Consider the following 20,469-nt stretch of genomic DNA (forward strand, 5'->3'; position numbering starts at 1 on the left):
AAAAAAAAAATGCAAAATCAGTGTCTCCTTAAAACAACACATGACAGCAATGATAACTCACACAACAATAATGCTTGATGAAGACTATATTTCCAACACAGATTTATGACAACATTTGGCAAAGCTGTGCACTGTTTACTTGTGTTAAAACTATGCTATGATTTGAGAGGAAAGTTGGTTAGTCATTATAGGGTTAAGATGATATAAGGGTGTTTATTTTAGCTAATTTCCAATGACTCCTAATATAAGATTAAAACTTTAATGATTAAGTATTTCATTGTTTACATTAATTTACACCAAAATTTCACAACTACAACCTCAGTGATGTTTAGTTAATCCAATTTTGTTCATAACTACTACATTTTTTCCAATGGTTTACCCATAGTACAACACAAACAACATCATCATCATTCATGCTATTTCATTTCCAAAAAAAATTTCACAACTATGTACATGATCTAGTTTACAATAAAAGGATTTTGAACAATAGTTTTCCCATCAATTAACCCTAATTTTTTTTTCCAGCTACAAAGAACAATTCAACTACAATACCATTCATGCTATTTCATCCATTTGAAACTTCACATGCAAGTGATTTACAGTACCTTACCAAAAAAGAATTTAGATCAACAATGTTCCCATCAATCAACCCTAAAACTTTCCCACCTACAATCTGACAAGTGGAGTCACCAGTTTTAAATGTCTAGTTATCCAAGATTGAATTTATGCCTTCCAATCCTCTGTGGGTCTTGGAGGCGGTCATGAGTCCCACTGTTCTCCTGAGAGCAGTGCAGGAGGTTGCCTTCAACATAAACCTTCTTGACAAAGTACTTGGATGACTTGTTGCAGCTTTGCTCTTTTCTGATGGTGACTGCAGCCTTCAACTCAAGGCACTCATCTTGCTGTACTTTAGCCCAGTGATCTGTGGAGAATAAGTAGTGGTGATGGTGGTGGTCCACCTCTCCAATACAAGAGTTCACCATTATTAATTTTTCATCCTTTTCACCAGTAAACTCTGGAACTCCCTGCCTGCTTCTGTATTTTCTTTTCCCTATGACAATTTTTTTCATGAGGAAGGTCCCAAGACACTTCTCCAATCTTGGATAATCCTTACCACTACACACCATCAGACATAAAAATACCGTGAAGGATGCAACTCCCTTTTTAGAAGAGCCAGAGGTCACAGGAGCAAAGGTGATGGGACACTACATGCCCTTGACACTCATGTCAAGCCCCATTATCACCTGCATCACTCGGGAACACACCATCACCACCATTACCATTGTGTTGTGGCATCATATCAGTGGCATAATAATTGTAAGAACACAAGGGAAACTGCAAGAAGCCATCTGGTTTACACATGGCAATCCCTGCATGAAATGTGCTTACCTATTTTCACTATCATCCTCATGCATAAATTTGTCTAATCTTTTAAAGCTCCCTAATGACTCAGCACTAACCTAACTACCGAGTCTATTTCATTCATCTATCACTCCATCTGAAAACCAGTTCCTTCCTATTTCTTTTTTAAATCTAACTTTATCAAGCTTGACATGAAGAAACAGGATAGTGATAATGGTTGCTATTTCTGATTATTATTCTTACTTTCATTAACACTCAGAATACGAAGTCTGTCTTTATTCTTATTTTGAGTCCCCAGTGGAAAGGGATAGTCTCAGTGGCACTACAAGCCAAATAGCTTAAAAACACCCTTAAAATGAAAATGATGGCTACTCTTCACAACCACAGTGCTGCATCCCTCTTTTCTAAACATCTTCACTCTAACCCCTGCTTCCCTGCTCCCTCCAAGACCCAGTGATAGCCTCCCTCACCTCTGGGTTCACTTGAGGAGCTGCCATCAGCCACCCAATGACATTCATTTGCACGTCCTTGGTGACAGAGTTCTCCTGGATCTCCAAATTTTCAGGATACACCACCAAGCCTGTAAGGAGAATTGGTGAAGAGAGAGAGAGAGAGAGAGAGAGAGAGAGAGAGAGAGAGAGAGAGAGAGAGAGAGAGAGAGAGAGAGAGAGAGAGAGAGACTGTATGTTAGATGCAGACAAAATGATAAAGTATTAAAATCTTGCATGCAAAAAAAGATATGCAAACTAATAAATACTTATATTACAAAATGTTAAAACATCCATAAACTCCTTGCACATCATACTGAGCTCACACTCCTCTCATTCCCTCAGATGCTACCAACAACTTTATTTAAACACAAATAGATAGATAAATAGATAGATAGTCACATACACACACTTATTCCCTCCAAGACACAACAATGACTTGATTTCAACAGAGATAGACAAAGACACACACACACACACACACACACACACACACACACACACACACACACTTACACATCAGGCTTGGGTCTGAGTACATGTACTCAACCAGATTCCAAATGTAGTGCAGTGGTAGATGTATAGGTAGAGGTAAGGTCAGGGTGACACAAGCCTGTCCCTGGGGAAGCCAGGTGGTCTGGATTGGTACCAGTGAAGTCATATGAGTTACAGCCACTGCAGTTCCCACTCCTGCTGCTAATCTGTCAGCACCTTTGTGTAAATATGTGGAGTGAGAAACAGCTGTCAAATGCCGTCTGGACTGACAGGCTGCTGCACTGAGAGGCACACAGCAATCCATCCACATCAGGTATCAAGCAAGATTCACCCCAAACTCTCCACATTCACACAGATAGACAGACACAATACACACAGAAATAAATCAATAGATACACATACACATACATACTTGCTTACCAGGAGAGACAAAGTGGAGATGCCAACCAGCAGGTACAACAGACACCTGAGCAGCAAGTTGGTATCTAACACTGACCTTGCTGATGACGACATCCACAGGAATTGTTGACAAGTTGTTCTCAGGTAAATAGATCCTGGAGGAAATACACAGAAAAGATCCATTATTGCAGGGACAAACAAAGGCTGGATATTGAGGGGATACAACAGAGTTAAGGAAAGATTTTTCACTGAAGGAACAAAGAAAAGCTGAATATCTGGAAGGGCAACAGGAAAATTGAGAAGAGGAAAATGTTGGAATGATACAAAAATTACATGTTTTCTGTCTTTTTTTTTTTTTTTATGTAGGAAGGATACTGGCCAAGGGCAACAAAAATCTAATAAAAAAAAAATGCCCACTGAAATGCCAGTCCCATAAAAGGGTCAAAGCAGTGGTCAAAAATTGGTGGATAAGTGTCTTGAAACCTCCCTCTTGAAGGAATTCAAGTCATAGGAAGGTGGAAATACAGAAGAAGGCAAGGAGTTCCAGAGTTTACCAGAGAAAGGGATGAATGATTGAGAATACCGGTTAACTCTTGCGTTAGAGAGGTGGACAGAATAGGGGTGAGAGAAAGAAGAAAGTCTTGTGCAGCGAGGCCGCGGAAGGAGGGGAGGCATGCAGTTAGCAAGATCAGAAGAGCAGTTGGCATGAAAATAGTGGTAGAAGACAGCTAGATATGCAACATTGCGGCGGTGAGAGAGGGGCTGAAGACAGTCAGTTAGAGGAGAGGAGTTGATGAGACGAAAAGCTTTTGATTCCACCCTGTCTAGAAGAGCACTATGAGTGGAACCCCCCCAGACATGTGAAGCATACTCCATACATGGACGGATAAGGCCCTTGTACAGAGTTAGCAGCTGGGGGGGTGAGGAAAAACTGGCGGAGACGTCTCAGAACGCCTAACTTCATAGAAGCTGTTTTAGCTAGAGATGAGATGTGAAGTTTCCAGTTCAGATTATAAGTAAAGGACAGACCGAGGATGTTCAGTGTAGAAGAGGGGGACAGTTGAGTGTCATTGAAGAAGAGGGGATAGTTGTCTGGAAGATTGTGTCGAGTTGATAGATGGAGGAATTGAGTTTTTGAGGCATTGAACAATACCAAGTTTGCTCTGCCCCAATCAGAAATTTTAGAAAGATCAGAAATCAGGCGTTCTGTGGCTTCCCTGCGTGATATGTTTACCTCCTGAAGGGTTGGACGTCTATGAAAAGACGTGGAAAAGTGCAGGGTGGTATCATCAGCATAGGAGTGGATAGGACAAGAAGTTTGGTTTAGAAGATCATTAATGAATAATAAGAAGAGAGTGGGTGACAGGACAGAACCCTGAGGAACACCACTGTTAATAGATTTAGGAGAAGAACAGTGACCGTCTACCACAGCTCAAGTAGAACGGTCAGAAAGGAAACTTGAGATGAAGTTACAGAGAGAAGGATAGAAACCGTAGGAGGGTAGTTTGGAAATCAAAGCTTTGTGCCAGACTCTATCAAAGGCTTTTGATATGTCCAAGGCAACAGCAAAAGTTTCACCAAAGTCTCTAAAAGAGGATGACCAAGACTCAGTAAGGAAAGCCAGAAGATCACCAGTAGAGCGGCCTTGACGGAACCCATACTGGCGATCAGATAGAAGGTTGTGAAGTGATAGATGTTTAAGAATCTTTCTGTTGAGGATAGATTCAAAAACTTTAGATAAGCAGGAAATTAAAGCAATAGGACGGTAGTTTGAGGGATTAGAGCGGTCACCCTTTTTAGGAACAGGTTGAATGTAGGCAAACTTCCAGCAAGAAGGAAAGGTAGATGTTGACAGACAGAGCTGAAAGAGTTTGACTAGGCAAGGTGCAAGCACGGAGGCACAGTTTCGGAGAACAATAGGAGGGACCCCATCAGGTCCATAAGCCTTCCGAGGGTTTAGACCAGCGAGGGCATGGAAAACATCATTACGAAGAATTTTAATACGTGGCATGAAGTAGTCAGAGGGTGGAGGAGAGGGAGGAACAAGCCCAGAATCGTCCAAGGTAGAGTTTTTAGCAAAGGTTTGAGCAAAGAGTTCAGCTTTAGAAATAGACGTGATAGCAGTGGTGCCATCTGGTTGAAGTAGAGGAGGGAAAGAAGAAGAAGCAAAGTTATTGGAGATATTTTTGGCTAGATGCCAGAAATCACGAGGGGAGTTAGATCTTGAAAGGTTTTGACATTTTCTGTTAATGAAGGAGTTTTTGGCTAGTTGGAGAACAGACTTGGCATGGTTCCAGGCAGAAATATAAAGTGCGTGAGATTCTGGTGAAGGAAGGCTTTAAGTACCTTTTGTGGGCCACCTCTCTATCATGTATAGCACGAGAACAAGCTGTGTTAAACCAAGGTTTAGAAGGTTTAGGACGAGAAAAAGACTGAGGAATGTATGCCTCCATGCCAGACACTATCACCTCTGTTATGCGCTCAGCACACAAAGACGGGTCTCTGACACGGAAGCAGTAGTCATTCCAAGGAAAATCAGCAAAATACCTCCTCAGGTCCCCCCAACTAGCAGAGGCAAAACGCCAGAGGCACCTTCACTTAGGGGGATCCTGAGGAGGGATTGGAGTGATAGGACAAGATAAAGATATGAGATTGTGATCGGAGGAGCCCAATGGAGAAGAAAGGGTGACAGCATAAGCAGAAGGATTAGAGGTCAGGAAAAGGTCAAGAATGTTGGGCGTATCTCCAAGACGGTCAGGAATACGAGTAGGGTGTTGCACCAATTGCTCTAGGTCATGGAGGATAGCAAAGTTGTAGGCTAGTTCACCAGGATGGTCAGTGAAGGGAGAGGAAAGCCAAAGCTGGTGGTGAACATTGAAGTCTCCAAGAATGGAGATCTCTGCAAAAGGGAAGAGGGTCAGAATGTGCTCCACTTTGGAAGTTAAGTAGTCAAAGAATTTCTTATAGTCAGAGGAGTTCGGAGAGAGGTATACAGCACAGATAAATTTAGTATGAGAATGACTCTGTAGTCGTAGCCAGATGGTGGAAAACTCGGAAGATTCAAGAGCGTGGGCACGAGAGCAGGTTAAGTCATTGCGCACATAAACGCAGCATCCAGCTTTGGATCGAAAATGAGGATAGAGAAAGTAGGAGGGAACAGAAAAGGGGCTACTGTCAGTTGCCTCAGACACCTGAGTTTCAGTGAGGAAAAGAAGATGAGGTTTAGAAGAGGAGAGGTGGTGTTCTACAGATTGAAAATTAGATCTTAGACCGCGAATGTTGCAGAAGTTAATGAAGAAAAAGTTGAGGGGGGTGTCAAGACACCTTAGGGTCGTCGACAGAAAGGCAGTCCGACCTGGGGACATTTATGGTCCCCTCCCCAGATGGGGACTCCGAGGCTGGTGTAGGAGTCGCCATGATTTTAAAATTTTTGAGTGAAGGGTGTGTGTGTTATTAGGTGCTTGTAGTTTTGTGTGGAGGAAGAGAGTTGTCTTTAGAGGGCAGGCTGTGACTACCCCCTTGTGTTGTGAGACACAAAGGGAAACGTTCAGTGAGGTCACAGCTGGGTTTAATGATAAGTTCACAGCACCCCCTGAACAGTGCTTTAGACCTCACTGGGAGTAATTATCATTTTGGCAGGTGTCTACTGCCACTGGCAGGTGTTTTATGCACACTGTGTGTGCATAAAACATGCACACACACTTTTTTTTTCTCTCTCTCTCTCTCTCTCTCTCTCTCTCTATCTCTCTCTTGCCTCGCCTTGGGCATGCACTCACATCCCTCCCCAGTATCTCAATCAATATCTTTTGATCCTGAGAAGAAACAAGAGAACTACGTGGAATGAGAGACAAAATATACACAAGAAAACAAAACACACAGTCACTGGACTAACCATCTCAGTGACCTTTAGAAATACTTACTGGAATTTTCAAGGGTACTTCATGATTCTGGTGATAGTTTAACAAGTATTCTGCATCACCAGAAGAAAGAAACACCTATGAGAACCTGACTCATTATCATGAAAACAGTCCTTATGAAAGCTGATGGGATTTTCAAGGACATTTTTTTCATGATTCAGGAAATAGTTAATAATATTCTGCATCATCAATCAACCAATCATAAAAACCAGACTCCTCTTTTAAAACAGTTCCATTAACACCTCAGGCATTTCACAATATGGGGATAAAAGTTAAGGTTCCCCGCACTTCCTACCACAAACCAGACTCCTCTTTGAAAACAGTTCTCATAACACCTCAGGCATTTCACAATATGGGGATAAAAGTTAAGGTTCCCAGTGTGTCTTACCACAAACCAGACTCTTTCTCTTTGAAAACAGTTCCCATAAGACCCAAGGCATGAGAGTTAAGGTTTCTTGTGTGTCTCACCACGAAAACTGCTCCATCCAGGAGAGAGCCACCAGCACCCACAAACTTGAGGGAGAGGAAGAAGGGGTGAGCGGCATGGAGGATCTCTGGGTATTTGAGATGGATTTCCTTGGCCATCCTGCAGAGAGAGAGAGAGAGAGAGAGAGAGAGAGAGAGAGAGAGAGAGAGAGAGAGAGAGAGAGAGAGAGAGAGAGAGAGAGAGAGAGAGAGAGAGAGAGAGAGAGAGAGAGAGAGAGAGAGAGAGAGAGAGAGAGAGAGAGAGAGAGAGAGAGAGAGAGAGAGAGAGAGAGAGAGAGAAGGATGAAGGAAAAGACCAGGAGGTAGAGAATGAGAGAAATGCAAGTAAATGAGGAAGAGGACAAGGAAAAGGAAGACAAGATGAGAAAGAGAAGCATTCAACCACTCCTTTTACTATCAGTGACCTTACATTGAAAACTAAACTCTAAACTTGCAGTAAACAATTGTACCAAACTGAGTGAGACAGCATGAGAGTTAGCAAGACATCACATTAATATAAGGACTGGGAGATGCACAGGGACACCAGAAATGAGACTAAGTTCAGTACTATTCCCAGCACCTGAAACACCATCCTCACTCTCAGTTTCATTCCAGAGAAGCACTTTTTTCTGAGAGCAGCACAAGATATGGTGCCAAAGGGGAGATGCAAGGACTGGAGGATCCTTAGGGACAGAAGACACAAGGCTAACTTCAGAACCATTCCGATTATCTAGAAGAGGGTCCCCAGTCTCACTCTTGTTCAAGAGATGCACAATGTTTCTCCAAGAGCAGCGCAAGATCTGGTCCTCGACGTAAACTTTCCTTGCATTGTAGTGAGTGTCTAAGTATCCTGTCGCTACTGGGATAGCTATGTTACTGCTGAGGGATGTGCACAGTTTCCCTAGAGCTGTGGCAACATGCTCCTGTGGTCCAGTTATCTCGAAGCAGAGGAAGTGAGAAGAATTAGTGAACTAGAAAAGGACGATGAAAATGGCTGTGAGACATGGAGGGAGAGAGGAGAATAAGAAAGAGTAGTGAAAATGGCTATAAGAAATAGAGAGTGAAAAGAATTAGTGAAATGAATAGAAAACTTAAATGAAAGTGACTGTAGGAAGTAGAGGAAGAGAGAATTAGTGGAAAGAATATAAAAGCAAATGAAAATGACTACAGGAAGACAAGAAAGCGATGAACGAGCTTGCTTTTTGACATTCTTTTACCACAGAAGAAAGAATGAAAAATACAGCCATTCAATTCACCTCTTCACAATACACACCTGGTACTCTGCTATGGTCTTCTTGGAGTCATTGCTGAGAGTGAAATCAACAGGGCCACAGTACACTCCGTCAGCCAGCAGCCAGCATGTCTACTGACTGCAGCAACATACTCAGCACTCCATCCTCCAACTGTGTCACATCACCATAACATCATTAGAGGTGTGTGTATGTGTGTGTGTGTGTGTGTGTGTGTGTGTGTGTGTGTGTGTGTGTGTGTGTGTGTGTGTGTGTGTGTGTGTGTGTGTGTGTGTGTGTGTGTGTGTGTGTGTGCGTGGGGCAAGGAGGGGGTGAGGGTAACTATGCATGATAGAAAGGTTTAAATTGTGTGTGTGGAGGAAAGTGTGCATTAAAGAAAGAAGAAAGAGGAATACAGGATGAGTGAAGAAATGGATAATGAATGATAAGGTAGAGGAAAAAGAATACAGCAAAGATGAAGAAAAGATATCATTGAAGGATACATGATATGATAAGAGGGAAAAAGAATACACTGCAGGAGAAAAAGGATATCACTGAAGGATATAACAGAAAAGTATAATGAAGGATAGAACAGAAGCAAAAAGAACACAGGAGGCATGAAGAAAACAATATTACTGAAGGATGCAAGAGGAAAAAACACAGTGCAGGTGAAGAAAAGAAGATACTGAAGGATATAACAGATGGGTGATAAGGACAGTCATTCTCACCACATCCTCCACACCCTCCAACTGCTTCCATCAGAACAGATCGGTGTGCAAGGACTTGACCATGGGGTACTCCTTGATGACCAGATGTGAGGGATACACCACCAGTCCTGTATGGGAGACAGATAATAAACTGCACTCCCAAATGTTTTGCTCTCTCTCTTACCTCCAATACTTTCAGTTGTTATGGTGTTTTCAGGGGTGTTTTCATGGTTCCAGTGATGGTTCAGCAAGGATTCTGTATCTTTAATAGTCTGTAGTGTGAGGTACTGGGGTTTTAAACAGTACGAGTACATCAACATGCAATACATTTTATCCTAACTTCCATAAGTATGTACATCAGTATACAAGATTTTCCTTTATGTAAGAGGAACTCTGGCTAAGGCCAACAAAAAGGAGAGAGAGAGAGAGAGAGAGAGAGAGAGAGAGAGAGAGAGAGAGAGAGAGAGAGAGAGAGAGAGAGAGAGAGGAGTGAGAGAGAGAGAGGAGAGAGAGAGAGAGAGAGAGAGAGAGAGAGAGAGGAAAAAATAAAAAAAAGAAATGAAATGAAATAAAATTAAAAATGAAATAAAATAAATAAATAAATAAATAAAAATAAAAGGGCCCACTGAGGTACCAGTCTCTAGAAGACAGAGCCAAAAGAATTACCCTAAATTTAAGAAGTGTCTTGTATAAGGAAGTACAGACATAGGCAGGGAGCTCCAGAGTTTACCCAGACTGACACCAATACTCGAGAGAGGACTCCACGTACCAGCTAGCGGAGACAACAGCAACCTTGGCTATGAGTTGCTGTCTCACGTCAGGTGCCTCAAATATGATGTTCTCAAAGGTGAGCATTGACACGGCCTCATCTGGTAACATACAGCCTGACACAGGGGCTGTTGTCTAGTATTTGTTGTTGGGAAGATTATGGGTGGTGATATTTTTATTTATTTATTTTTTTCAAGTAGGAGGGACACTGGCCAAGGGCAACAACCCTCCCCTTCCCCCCCACCAAAAAAATAAAAAGACCCACTGAGATGCCAGTCCCATAAAAGGGTCCAAAGCAGCAGTCAAAAATTGAAGGATAAGTGTCTTGAAACCTCCTTCTTGAAGGAATTCAAGTCATAGGAAGGTGGAAAGACAGAAGCAGGTAGGGAGTTTCCAGAGTTTACCAGAGAAAGGAATGAATGATTGAGAATACTGGTTAACTCTTGCATTAGAGAGGTTGAACATAATAGGGGGTGAAAGAAAGAAGAAAGTCTTGTGCAGCGAGGCCGTCAGAGGAGGGGAGACATGCAGTTAGCAAGATTAGAAGAGCAGTTAGCATGAAAACAGCGGTAGATGATAGCAAGAGATGCAACATTGCATGTGATGAGAAACCGGCTGAAGACAGTCAGTTAGAGGAGAGGAGCTGATGAGACAAAAAGCTTTTGATTCCATAATGTCTAGATGAGCAGTACAAGTGGAACCCCCCAGACATGTAAAGCATACATGGACAGATAAGGCCCCTGTACAGAGTTAGCAGTTGGGGGGGGATGAGAAAAACTGGTGAAGATGTCTCAGAACATCTAATTTCATAAGAGCTGTTTTAGCTAGGGATGTGATGTGAAATTTCCAGTTTAGATTATAAGAAAAGGACAGACCAAGGATGTTCAGTGTAGAAAGGGGGACAGTTAAGTGTCACTGAAGATGGGATAGTTATCTGGAAGGTTGTGTCAAGTTGATAGGTGGAGGAATTGAGTTTTTGAGGCATTGAATAATACTAAGTTTGCTCTGCCCCAATCAGAAATTTTAGAGAGATCAGAAGTCAGGTCTTCTGTGGCTTCCCTGCATGAACTCTTTACTTCCTGAAGGGTTGGACTTCTACAAAAGACGTAGAAAAGTGCAGGGTGGTATCATCAGTGTAGGAGTGGATAAGACAAGAAGTTTGGTTTAGGTCACTGGAGAATAATAAGAAGAGAGTGGGTGATAGGACAGAACCCTGAGGAACACCACAGTTAATAGATTTAAAGGAAGACTAGTGATCATCTACCACAGCAGCAATAGAATGGTCAGAATGGAAACTTAAGATGAAGTTACAGAGAAAAGGATAGAAGGCGCAGGAGAGTAGTTTGGAAATCAAAGCTTTGTGCCAAACTCTATCAAAAACTTTTAATATGTCCAAAGCAACAGCAAAAGTCTCACCAAAATCTTTATAAGAGGATGACTAAGACTCAGTAAGGAAAGCCAAAAGATCACCAGTAGAGTGGCCTTGATGGAACCCATACTGGTGATCAGATAGAAGGTTGTGAAGTGAAAGATGTTTAAGAATCTTCTTATTGATGATTGATTAAAAAACTTTAGATAGGCAGGAAATTAAAACAATAGGATGGCAGTTTGAGGGATTTGAAGTCACCCTTTTTAGGAACAGGCTGAATGTAGGCAAACTTCCAGCAAGAAGGAATGGTAGATGCTGACAGAGTTGAAAGAGTTTGATTAGGCAAGGTGCAAGCATAGAGGCACAGTTTCAGAGAACAATATGAGGCACCCCATCAGGTCCATAAGCCTTCCGAGAGTTTAGGCCAGGGAGGGCATGAAAACATGACTGTGAAGAATTTTAATAGGTAGCATGAAGTAGTCAGAGGGTGGAGGCGAGGGAGGAACAAGCCCTAAATTGTCCAAGGTAGAGTTTTTAGCAAAGGTTTGAGCAAAGAGTTCAGGTTTAGAGATAGATGTGATAGCAGTGGTACCATCCGGTTGATATAAAGGAGGAAAAGAAGGAGAAGCAAAGTTATTGGAGATGTTTTTGGCTTGGTGCCAGAAGTTACAAGGGGAGTTAGATCTTGAAAGGTTTTGACACTTTCTGTTAATGAAGGAGTTTTTGGCTAGATGGAGAACAGACTTGGCATGGTTCCGGGCAAAAATATAAAGCCCATGATATTCTGGTGATGGAAGGCTTAAGTACCTTTTGTAGGCCACCTCTCTATCATGTATAGCAAGAGAACAAGCTGTGTTAAACCAAGATTTGGAAGGTAAAGAGTGAGGAATGTACACCTCCATGTCAGACTCTACTACCTCTGTTATGTACTCTGCACACAGACAGGTCTCTGACATGGAAGCAGTAGTCATTCCAAGGAAAATCAGCAAAATACCTCCTTGGGTCCCTGCAGCTAGCAGAGGCAAAATCCTAGAGGCACTTCTGCTTATGGGGATGCTGAGGAAGGATTGGAGTGATAGGACAAGATAAAGATATGAGATTGTGACTGGATGAGCCCAACAGAGAAGAGAGGGTGACAGCATAAGCAGAAGGATTAGAGGTTATGAAAAGGTTAATAATGTTGGGCATATCTCCAAGATGGTCAGGAATACAAGTAGGGTGTTGCACCGATTGCTCTAGGTTGTGGAGGATAGCAAAGTTGAAGGCTGGTTCACCAGGATGGTCAGTGAAGGGAGAGGAAAGCCAAAGCTGGTGGTGAACATTGAAGTCTCCAAGAATGGAGATCTCTGCAAAAGGGAAGAGGGTCAGAATGTGCTCCACTTTGGAAGTTAAGAAGTCAAAAAATTTTTTAAAGTCAGAGGAGTTAGGTGAGAGGTATACAGCACAGATACATTTAGTTTGAGAGTGACTGTAATCATAGCCAGATGGTGGAAAACTCGGAAGATTCAAGAGCATGGGCAAGAGAGCAGGTTAAGTTGTTGTGCACATAAATGCAACATCCAGCTTTGGATTGAAAATGAGGATAGAGAAAGTAGGAGAGAACAAAAATGGGGCTAATGTCAGTTGCCTTAGACACCTGTGTTTCAGTGAGGAAAAGAAAATTAGGTTTAGTAGAGGAGAGATGGTGTTTTTTACAGACTGAAAATTGGATCCAAGACTGCAAATGTTGCAGGAGTTAATGAAGAAAAAGTTGAGCGGTGTCAAGACACTTAGGGTCGATACCAGAAGAGCAGTCTGACCTGGGGACATTTGTTGTCCCCTCCCCCGATGGTGACTCTATGAGGCTGGTGTAGGAGTCTCCATGATAATTGAGTGAAGGGTGTGTGTGTAATTAGATGCTTGTAGTTTTGTGTGAAGGAAGAGAGTTGTCTTTAGAGAGCAGGCTGTGACTGTCCCCTTTTCTTGTGAGACACAAAGGGAAACATTCATTGAGGTCACAGCTGCGTTTAATGATAAGTTCACAGCACCCCATCATCCAGTGCTTTAGACATCACTGGGAGTAATTATCATTTTGGCAGGTGCCTGCTGCCTCCTCCTTGTAACATTCTCTTCTGTTTCTTACTTGGCATACCTCTGGATAACCTCAAAGTGTCCCTCAGCAGTCTTTGCCAGCAGTTTGCCCACAAATGTCTGGCCTGAGGAGGAGAGAGAAGAGGCTCAGGAAAGAAAATACAGTACAGATGCAATTCCTCTCAACTTCTGTGCTTTCTTATGGAAGGATAACAGAGAGGGTATAATTTTACTCCCTTCATCTATCTACTTACCTATACACTGGGCCACCAATCCCAGACAAAGCAACACTCACTCACACACACATCACTCACACTCTTAGGCCCACTGGTCTCTGGTGGGAAGGAACAGTGTTGTGGACCTCCCTACAACACCCTAGTGACTGTACTTACAAGACTCTGCTATGGTTATGGTCTTCACAGAAGATAGTAACACAATTCCTCTCATAAATTTTATGAGTCATGTGGATGGTCTGGCACCAGCGTGGCAGTACCTACATGCCCTGGCCTCACCTTAGGCCAACTGAGTACTGACTCATTATCCAGTAATTACTGTCCCACTCCCTCCCCTCCCACCACTTAGGGATAACATGCCACACATCTGAAAAAGTCTCCAAAAATCATGCACACACAAAAAAACAGATACAGTATATGAAAAACAGCAAAACATAAGGAGTACCACAAGGTGTAATCTAAAGCCTGAGTGCTCAAACTTTGGCAGATTGTTGCCAAAGTGCTGGATGATTTTTCAGTGTGCACAGACCAATGTTGCTTTTTGCACACATTTTCATTCAAAAAAGTTAATTACAGTCCCTTAATTAACTTAGTAATTTCTGTCCATCTCCTCACCTTGAAAGCCTCACCATCAAACATTAAGCCAGAATTTTTGTAAACAAGCTGAATGAATGTATCATGATAATAGAAATAATATTGCTTTATTACTTCATGCATGTATGCAAAAAATAAACTTGACTCGATTATTCCTGTCTACCACACCTTTAAAGTCTTGCCATCCAAGCACTGGGCCAGAGTCCTTGTCAACAAACTGAATGCCTCTTGATAACAGAATTAATATTGTTTTATTACACTATCCCAAAAAATTTAACTTGATTTTGTCATCTCCTCACTTTCAATGCCTTGCCATCAAACTACAATCCAGAATCTTTGTCAACAAACTGAACAATAACAGAAATTATATTGTTCTATTACTCTATAAAAAAAAAGAAAAAAAAATCATTCCTGTCTGTCTCCTCACTTCCTCACATCATGTTAACAAAGATTATATTATTTTATTACTCTTTATATGCAACATTTAAGTCAATCATGCCTGTCTGTCTCCTCACCTTGAAAGGCAGGCCATTAAAAACCAAGCCAGAGTCCTTGTCAACAAAGTGAACAGTGATGGTGGTGGGTTGTCCGGCCTGCACTATGCTGGGCTGCTGCAGGACACACTATGGCTTCTTACAGCTTCACTTATTTTCTTATTCTTCTGTTCTTACACCAGACACTTGTGCTCCAGCTTTGGATGGTTCTTTTTGACCTCTCTTTAGGGACTGGCACTCTCATTGGGCTTTTTTAAACTTTTTGTTGCCCTTGATCAGTCCCCCTCTTACATAAATAAAGACCTGCACCTACCTGAAGGTCTCCTCCAGGGTGGTGGTGAGGGCTGGAGCATAGCTGGGGTAGGTGATGGTGAAAGTGAGGTTGTAGCCTTCCCCGGGCTTGCTGACAGACAGGTTGGTGAAGATGGCAGTGCCATTCCTGTTGGGAACTGTTGTGGTGCCCATGAGGATGGCACCTGGCGGACCTCCCAAGAGACTTGCCGTGACCTGCCAGGGATCACTCTTGTGGCCCAGGTCATTGGTGGGTGCACCCTGCAAGAGAAGAGAAGAGAAGAGAAGCAAGACAAGAGAAGAGAAGAGAAGCAAGAGAGAGAGAGAGAGAGAGAGAGAGAGAGAGAGAGAGAGAGAGAGAGAGAGAGAGAGAGAGAGAGAGAGAGAGAGAGAGAGAGAGAGAGAGAGAGAGAGAGAGAGAGAGAGAGAGAGAGAGAGAGAGAGAGAGAGAGAGAGAGAGAGAATAATTATTGGTGTATCTTTGAGTCCTTTCATGGGAACCAAAAAGGCCTGAAAGTTTACTAAACACACACACACACACACACACTAAAAATCCAGCCATCTACATCACTGAGAGTTGCCCTAGTGGAAATACAGAGTATGAGAGTTCACACTGGTTCTACTCGTTGCTGTTCCATCTCCAAAGCAGTTAAATTGTTATAATGAGCGGTGAAGGGGGGTCTACTTCGGTCCCCACCATGTTGTTTATGCCAATGGGGACCGTCTCGAAGGCTAGACAGAGAGACCTCGGGATTTGGGGAAGAGGACTGAAGGGTCAGGAAAGCAATGATGAGAAGGAGAATTATCACACTGGAAACTGAAATGAAGGAAATGAAGGATAGATTTGACAAGATGGAGAAGATGGTTGAAACTTTGATCACCGAGAAGGGGGTGTGGAGAGGTGCATAAGACGATCTACATAAAAAACAAACATTATATGAAAAGAAAGCAATGGAATATGAAGGCAAAGTGGAAGAGTTAAATGTAAAACAGGAAAATTGGAAGAAAGGACAAGAGAAAGAAAAGATAGATTTTAGGAAAATTGTGGAGGAACAAACAAAGGCAAACAACAAAAAGCTAACAGAAAAAGTTGTTCAAGTTATAAAACAAAGAAAACTTGGTGAGAGAAACTGAGGATAAGAAAAAAACTGTCGTGGTATTCGGTCTGAAGGAAGAGTATACACCTCAGTGGACTGAAAGAGAAAAGAAGGAAAAGACATGTGTGGAAAAATTAGTGGGGACATTACAAGAAGAAAAAGGGCTAACTGGAGAGATCGAAGAAATTAAAAGAGGAGAAACCGGACATCATGGGAATTGTTGAAATTAAATTGGCAAGTGAAGGGATATATTAAATATTGGTGAAGGAAAATACAACCTCTGGATGAGGAATAGAAAAAATAAACAGGGAGGAGGTGTGATGCTTCTAATTAGGAAGGATTTATTAGTGGAATCTGTCACATATGGGGTGGAGGAGGCAGAAGTATTGAAAATAAACTTAAGACAGAATATTGTAAGATACTGTAACATTGTGGTGACTTATGTTCCCCCCTATTCCAACTCTTGGAGAGAGGATGAATATAACAAAATGCTTGAGGACACAAGGACACAAGGAGTTATTTGAGGAAAATGACGATATACTCCTGATGGGGGACTTTAACTGTAAAGAGATATCTTGGGAGAATTGGACCACGGAAGGCAGTGAGCCATCATGGGGGAACAAGCTACTAGACCTGGCTATTGAAAATGTCCTGACACAATGGGTTACAGATGACACAAGATTTAGATGAAATGAAGCACCTTCAAGGCTCAATCTAATTTCCAATAAGAAACAAGAAATAGTAGAAGACCTTAAATACATAAACCCAATAGGAAAAAGTGATCATGAGCTGATTCAGTTCACAGCTATGGATAATAACCTCAGTATAAGAAAAGAGGACCACAGAAGAGAATGGCTAAACTACAGCAAGACTAACTTAGGACAACTTAGGAAGTATTTCAGTGAAGTGAATTGGAACATGGTTATTCAAAAGGAGGACATAGAGGAAAAGTGGACAGCTTTCCTGGACATTTATAATAAGGGAGTAGAGAAATGGGTACCCAAAAGATCAACAGAGAACCTTTTCAAAAAGGATTGGTACAACAGGAGATGTGCAACAGCTAGATTGGAGAGAGAAAAAGCATGGAACAAGTGGAAGAAAAACAGGAGACTGGACCTGTGGAACAATTATATAAGGAAGAGGAACGAATTTCTTAAAACTCGCAGAGATGAGCAGAAAAATTTTGAAAAGAATGTTGTGGAGAAATGTAAAGACCAACCAAAATTATTTTATAAATTCATTAATGGAAAATTAAAGAGTAAAGATGAAATAAGCACAGTAGAAGCTGGAGAAGAGATAGTGGATAACCCAGAAGAGGTAGCTGAAGTGTTTAATAGATACTTCCACTCTGTGTCTACTAAGGAAAATGATTTCAGAGATGAGAGGACAGCATTAGAAAAAGGGACCGACCTAAAGGAGATTAAAACATCAGTAGATGAAGTAAAGAATATGTTGGAAGACCTGGATGTAAGGAAAGCAATGGGTCCTGATGGTGTCTCCAGTTGGATTTTAAAAGAGCATAGCTCACAATTAGTCTCAGTGTTGCACAATATAATTAGCACCACCCTGGTAAAAGGTAGAGTACCCATAGATTGGAAATGGGCAGATATTACCCCAATCCACAAGACTGGAAGTAAAGAAGATCCATTAAATTATAGACCTGTATCACTCACAAGTGTGGTGGCAAAGATTTGTGAAAAGATTATCAAGAACAGATGGGTGAAATACCTAGAAGACAACAAGGTGATAACAGAGAAACAGTTTGGTTTCAGAAAAGGGAGATCTTATGTCACAAATTTGATATATTTCTACTCAAGAGTAATAGATATAGTGCCAGAGAGAGATGGATGGGCCAACTGCATATACTTAGATCTGAGAAAAGCATTCAATAAAGTTCCACACAGAAGACTAATATGGAAATTGGAAAAAACTGGAGGACTCAGTGGATCACTGTTAAAGTGGATGACTGACTTTTTGACAAACAGAGAAATGAGGACAGTAATTAAAGGCAGCAGGTCGAACTGGAGAACAGTAACGAGTGGCTATTTTGTTCACAGTTTATGTAAACGATGTGACAGAAGGTGTAGAAAGTTACATGAACATTTTCACTCATGATGCTAAGATTATGAGGAAAGTAACAAATGAAGAGGATTGCAATGCTTTAAATCAGGACTTAATTAAGATTAATGAATGGTTAATGAGGTGGAACATGGAGTTTAATGCTAAAAAATGTAGTGTGATGAGGTTTGGAAAAAGTGTGAAAAGACCAGTTGGCAACTATTACTTAGGGAATGAGGAAATCTCTATAAGATCAGAAGAAAAAGACCTAGGAGTAATTATTACTGATAATTTATCATTTTGGAAGCACATAAACAAAAATTATAGGAGAAACATATAAACTGTTGAAAAACATCAAGATAGCATTCTCCTATATTGATGAAGGTATGATAAAAAACTGATAACAACGATGATACGTCCGAGATTGGAGTACACAGCATCAGTGTGGTCGAAGTTTGAAAAAGGATACAAGAAAGTTAGAAAGAATCCAGAGCTGCAACTAAAATCCTTGCAAGCTTAAGAGAGTATAGTTATGAGGAAAGGTTGAAGAGGTTGGGCCTGACTACACTAGAAAAAAAGAGGGAAAGAGGTGATTTGATAGCTATATATATAGAATACTGGAAAAAATGGAAAAGTCGGACAGAGAAGACCTCTTGATACCAGATACTAGAGACACAAGAGGACATGGAAGGAGACTGAATAGGAGTGTTTGCAGAAGAGACATCAAGAAACATAGCTTCCCACACAGAAGTATAACAGTGTGGAATGAACTTAAGGATGAGACTGTATGTGCAAAGACAATTCATAAATTTAAAGAAAATCTAGATAAAAGTCGATAAGGAGACGGGACGGCACAAGCCTAGTGTGGATCTTGTCCTGTATTTCACAACTAGGTAAATACAACTAGGTAAACACACACACACACACACACACACACACACACACACACACACACACACACACACACACACACAAGAACTGAATGAATACAGAGATGGGATAAGGAATGTAGCCCAGCCCCTGTTTATCACAAGTAGAAAAACAAAGGTGAGAGAGGCAAGAAATGTACATAAACTGATGGATGAATAAAGGAGGAGACAGAACCAGAGGTGTGTAGCTTAGTCCCTGTATACTACAACTACACACACACCTCTGTATCCAGCACAGTAAAGGACAGCTGCATTTCAAACACTGTGTACTACACCACACTGCTGGACACACCACTCAGCACCAATGCACTGGATGGCTTGGCATACTCAGTCACTGCCAGGCTTTCCTTGATCTTCTCTGCCACCTCCTTCTCCTGCTGCTTGTAGAACAGCTTGGCATCCAGAATGACAACACTGCCTTCCTCCTCTGTGGCCTTTGGAGGGGTTTCCTTGGGTGGTGGCTCGATGGGGTCACTCACCTGAGGAAGAGAGGTGGGTATTGGAGGAACACACTACCTCTGTTAATGGTTCAGCTGATGACAAAGTGCAGGAGGACATGATTCAAGGCAGTAAAGGGGCAGAGAACAGTGTTATTTTACCAAAAGGAGTTACAGGAGTGAGAGATGACTTAAGGCAGTAAAGAGACAGAGTAGTGTTTGCCTTAAGAGGAAGCATTGGAGGAAGAGACAACATAAGATCACAAAGGAACAAAGAGCAGAGGTTCACTTTACCAAGAGAGAGAAGCACAGTTGCTGCATGATCCATCCTGGAATCTATTGACGGCCTTCTCCAGACTCTGCACCAGCTTCTTGTAGGGAATCACCTCCCCACCAATTGCTCCCTCCTCCTCCTCACCATTCAGGCTTGTAGTGTGAGCACTGGCCACTTCAGCCTAAGTAAATTTAAGTTGTATTCTTAAACATTTTGTTCTCTTTAGTAATTATTTTCAGATATAATGAATAGTAAGAATCTCATAGGCAACTTTCCCATTCATTTGGCACAGTCCTTGTTAAACTACCACTATCTATCTATCTATATACCAGGCTGGCAATCTCACACAGGATGGCCCACACAAAGCATCACACACTCCTGCACACATCACTCACACTCTTAGCTCCGTTGGCTCCTAGTGTAATGGGACAGTCTTGTGGACCACCCTGCTACACCCAAGAGCTTAGGCACACCACAGCTGTCCACATACTTCCACAGCAAAGCCTCACAGCATAAACTGGTTTAATCCTGCCCTTTCATGGTGAGATCATTCCCTATCACAAGTGTCATAAAAATTACCTTGAAAACTCAGATAAATTCCATTAGATCTCCAATTAGTTGAAACTCCCAAACATTTGAGAATAAGTCTTGCATGTTGAGCTCCTACTAGTAAGGGAGACCAGGCAGCCCAGACAGCCACACCAAACACAGCCACACCCAACATAGCCACAAACAACATGGTCACACATAACACACAGACCAACACTGCCACACACAACACACAGATCCAACA

General features: G+C 41.8%; 2 protein-coding genes across 8 annotated transcripts in view; both read right to left on the reverse strand.

Moving 5' to 3' along the window:
* Positions 1-68: 68 nt before the first annotated feature.
* Positions 69-19,439, reverse strand: LOC135096692 (uncharacterized). Of its 7 annotated transcripts, XM_063998416.1 has the most exons (9): positions 19,187-19,439; positions 14,904-15,142; positions 13,331-13,394; positions 9,084-9,190; positions 7,130-7,247; positions 2,766-2,899; positions 2,367-2,561; positions 1,833-1,942; positions 69-922 (listed from the first exon to the last, which is right to left on the reverse strand). In XM_063998416.1, the coding sequence occupies exons 2-9, from the start codon at positions 15,127-15,129 to the stop codon at positions 881-883; spliced, it is 996 nt and encodes a 331-aa protein (XP_063854486.1). In that variant the 5' UTR covers positions 15,130-15,142; positions 19,187-19,439; the 3' UTR covers positions 69-880. The 7 variants fall into 7 exon arrangements, 5 of the variants coding, with proteins under 5 accessions (XP_063854486.1, XP_063854489.1, XP_063854487.1 ...); XM_063998419.1 differs by lacking the exon at positions 7,130-7,247 and having other exon boundaries at positions 2,367-2,469; XM_063998417.1 differs by lacking the exon at positions 2,367-2,561.
* A 253-nt stretch (positions 19,440-19,692) lies between these two features.
* Positions 19,693-20,469, reverse strand: part of LOC135096722 (uncharacterized) — a 2,653-nt gene continuing 1,876 nt past the window's right edge. The window contains exon 5 of the mRNA XM_063998456.1: positions 19,693-19,857. Within this exon, the coding sequence (XP_063854526.1) occupies positions 19,693-19,857 (165 nt within the window). The remainder of the gene's footprint in view (positions 19,858-20,469) is intronic.

This window comes from Scylla paramamosain, unplaced genomic scaffold, assembly GCF_035594125.1.
Source record: "Scylla paramamosain isolate STU-SP2022 unplaced genomic scaffold, ASM3559412v1 Contig6, whole genome shotgun sequence".
NCBI classification, from domain to species: Eukaryota; Metazoa; Arthropoda; class Malacostraca; order Decapoda; family Portunidae; genus Scylla; species Scylla paramamosain.